General features: G+C 39.0%; 1 protein-coding gene across 1 annotated transcript in view; it reads left to right on the forward strand.

The window, feature by feature from the left end:
* The window catches only part of cad (carbamoyl-phosphate synthetase 2, aspartate transcarbamylase, and dihydroorotase), a gene marked incomplete in the record, with an annotated part of 49739 nt that overhangs the window by 28076 nt on the left and 19918 nt on the right, over positions 1-1745 (forward strand). Inside the window, 3 exon segments of the mRNA XM_014025940.1 lie at positions 918-1022; positions 1156-1401; positions 1483-1564. Of these exon segments, the coding sequence (XP_013881394.1) occupies positions 918-1022; positions 1156-1401; positions 1483-1564 (433 nt within the window).

Raw genomic sequence — 1745 nt, forward strand, 5'->3', positions numbered from 1 at the left:
AAACTTGTCTTTGTATTAGCTAGTTTTCAACAGGTCATGTTCCTCTAACAGAAACCTAAAAATAAGATCAAATCTGCTGACTTGTTGTAAAATGAGACGTTTTCCTGTTTATCTTCTGTTAATAAATCCATAACACAAACAGCTTTTCTGACATTATTTAAAACATTAGATAGATTATATAAACTGTAAAATATTAATAATAATTGGGTTAATATTGGTTAATATTGTTATTAATAGTTTTAATGATTTCTACATCGTCAGTCCTTTTTTTTTTCTGCTCTGTTGTCAACATGTACAGTGATGGGAAATCCAGAGTCTTGCTCGTTTAGCGTTAGCCGTTAGCTTCACCAGCCGATCACATGGTCACCAGCTGTTCTACAGATCCTCCATGGTGACAGCCAGTAACAAAAATACATAAATAGCAATTAGTCAGGTTTGAATTTGAATCACTGTGTTTTAAATCCAATGAAAGAAAGGATGTTGACAAAGAAATTGGACAATAATCTGTCTGTTTAGCCATATTTSCACAGTTGTGGTTTTGAAGTAAAACTCCGAAACAAGACAGAGTACAAATGCTGTTGAGTCCCAGACAAGACCAAGATCAGTCTCAAGTACTACAACACTAATCCCTATGAATAAAGTAGGAAAATAAAAGTAAAGTGGAGAAAAACCAGTATTCATCTATTTTATAAAGTAAGCAAAGAAACATACTAAATTTTGAGAAAAGAAAAAAAAATAGTTTTGCATTACATAAATATAACATGCAGTTTATCAATAAGTCACCCAAAAAGGTTCGGTACAAATTTGAAGGAGTACTTTTTGATGCAAAAACTTAAAAAGAAAACACTTGTACAAAACCAATTAAATGTGTCAGTTTTTTTAATATCTGGCTTGATTTGTTGGATTTGACTTTGTAGAACAAAAGTGAGCTGCTGCCCACGGTTCAAGCTCTGGAGTCTCTGGGGTACGACCTGTATGCCAGCATGGGGACTGCTGACTTCTACACAGAACATGGAGTCAAGGTAATACTCAGAAAATTAGTCGCATCTTGTTTCATCAAAAAAAAAACTTTAATTCAGTTTTTGGTCCTGATTATCTGSTGGGGTTGTTGCTTTTAAAACATTGGTTCTGGATCCTGTATCTCCTCGTCTCCAGGTGACGGCRGTAGATTGGCCGTTTGAGGAGGAAGAGAGTGATTGTCCCACCAAAGAGAGGCAGCGCAGCATCATGAACTACCTGGAGGAGAACCACTTCGACCTGGTCATCAACCTCTCCATGAGGAACAGCGGAGGGCGAAGGCTGTCCTCCTTCGTCACCAAAGGTTATCGCACCAGACGTATGGCCGTCGACTACTCCGTTCCTCTCATCATCGACATCAARTGCACCAAACTCTTTGTTCAGGTAAGTTCTGTTCCTAAAGTGTGCCGATGAGGGATAAAACCTGCTGTGGATGCTGRGTTATACAGAGGAAGATGTTTGCAGGCTCTTCATCAGATTGGTCGAGCTCCGCCGGTGAAAACTCACATCGACAGCATGACGTCTCAGACTCTGGTCCGCCTGCCCGGTGAGTTACTAAAAAAAACACGGTTTCTGTTTTTCTGTTAACATTCAGCGGAACGCTCGCGTCCCATTTTTGTTAAGTTTTATTTTGAAAGGCCGTTCTGTGTTTCTTTTCAACCTGTGTCCGTGTTAAATGCATCAAAATGGACGTCTAGGCCCTCCTCTTTTGGTTGACACCTCATTTG

The sequence above is a fragment of the Austrofundulus limnaeus genome, unplaced genomic scaffold (genome assembly GCF_001266775.1).
Source record: "Austrofundulus limnaeus strain Quisiro unplaced genomic scaffold, Austrofundulus_limnaeus-1.0 Scaffold511, whole genome shotgun sequence".
NCBI lineage: Eukaryota > Metazoa > Chordata > Actinopteri > Cyprinodontiformes > Rivulidae > Austrofundulus > Austrofundulus limnaeus.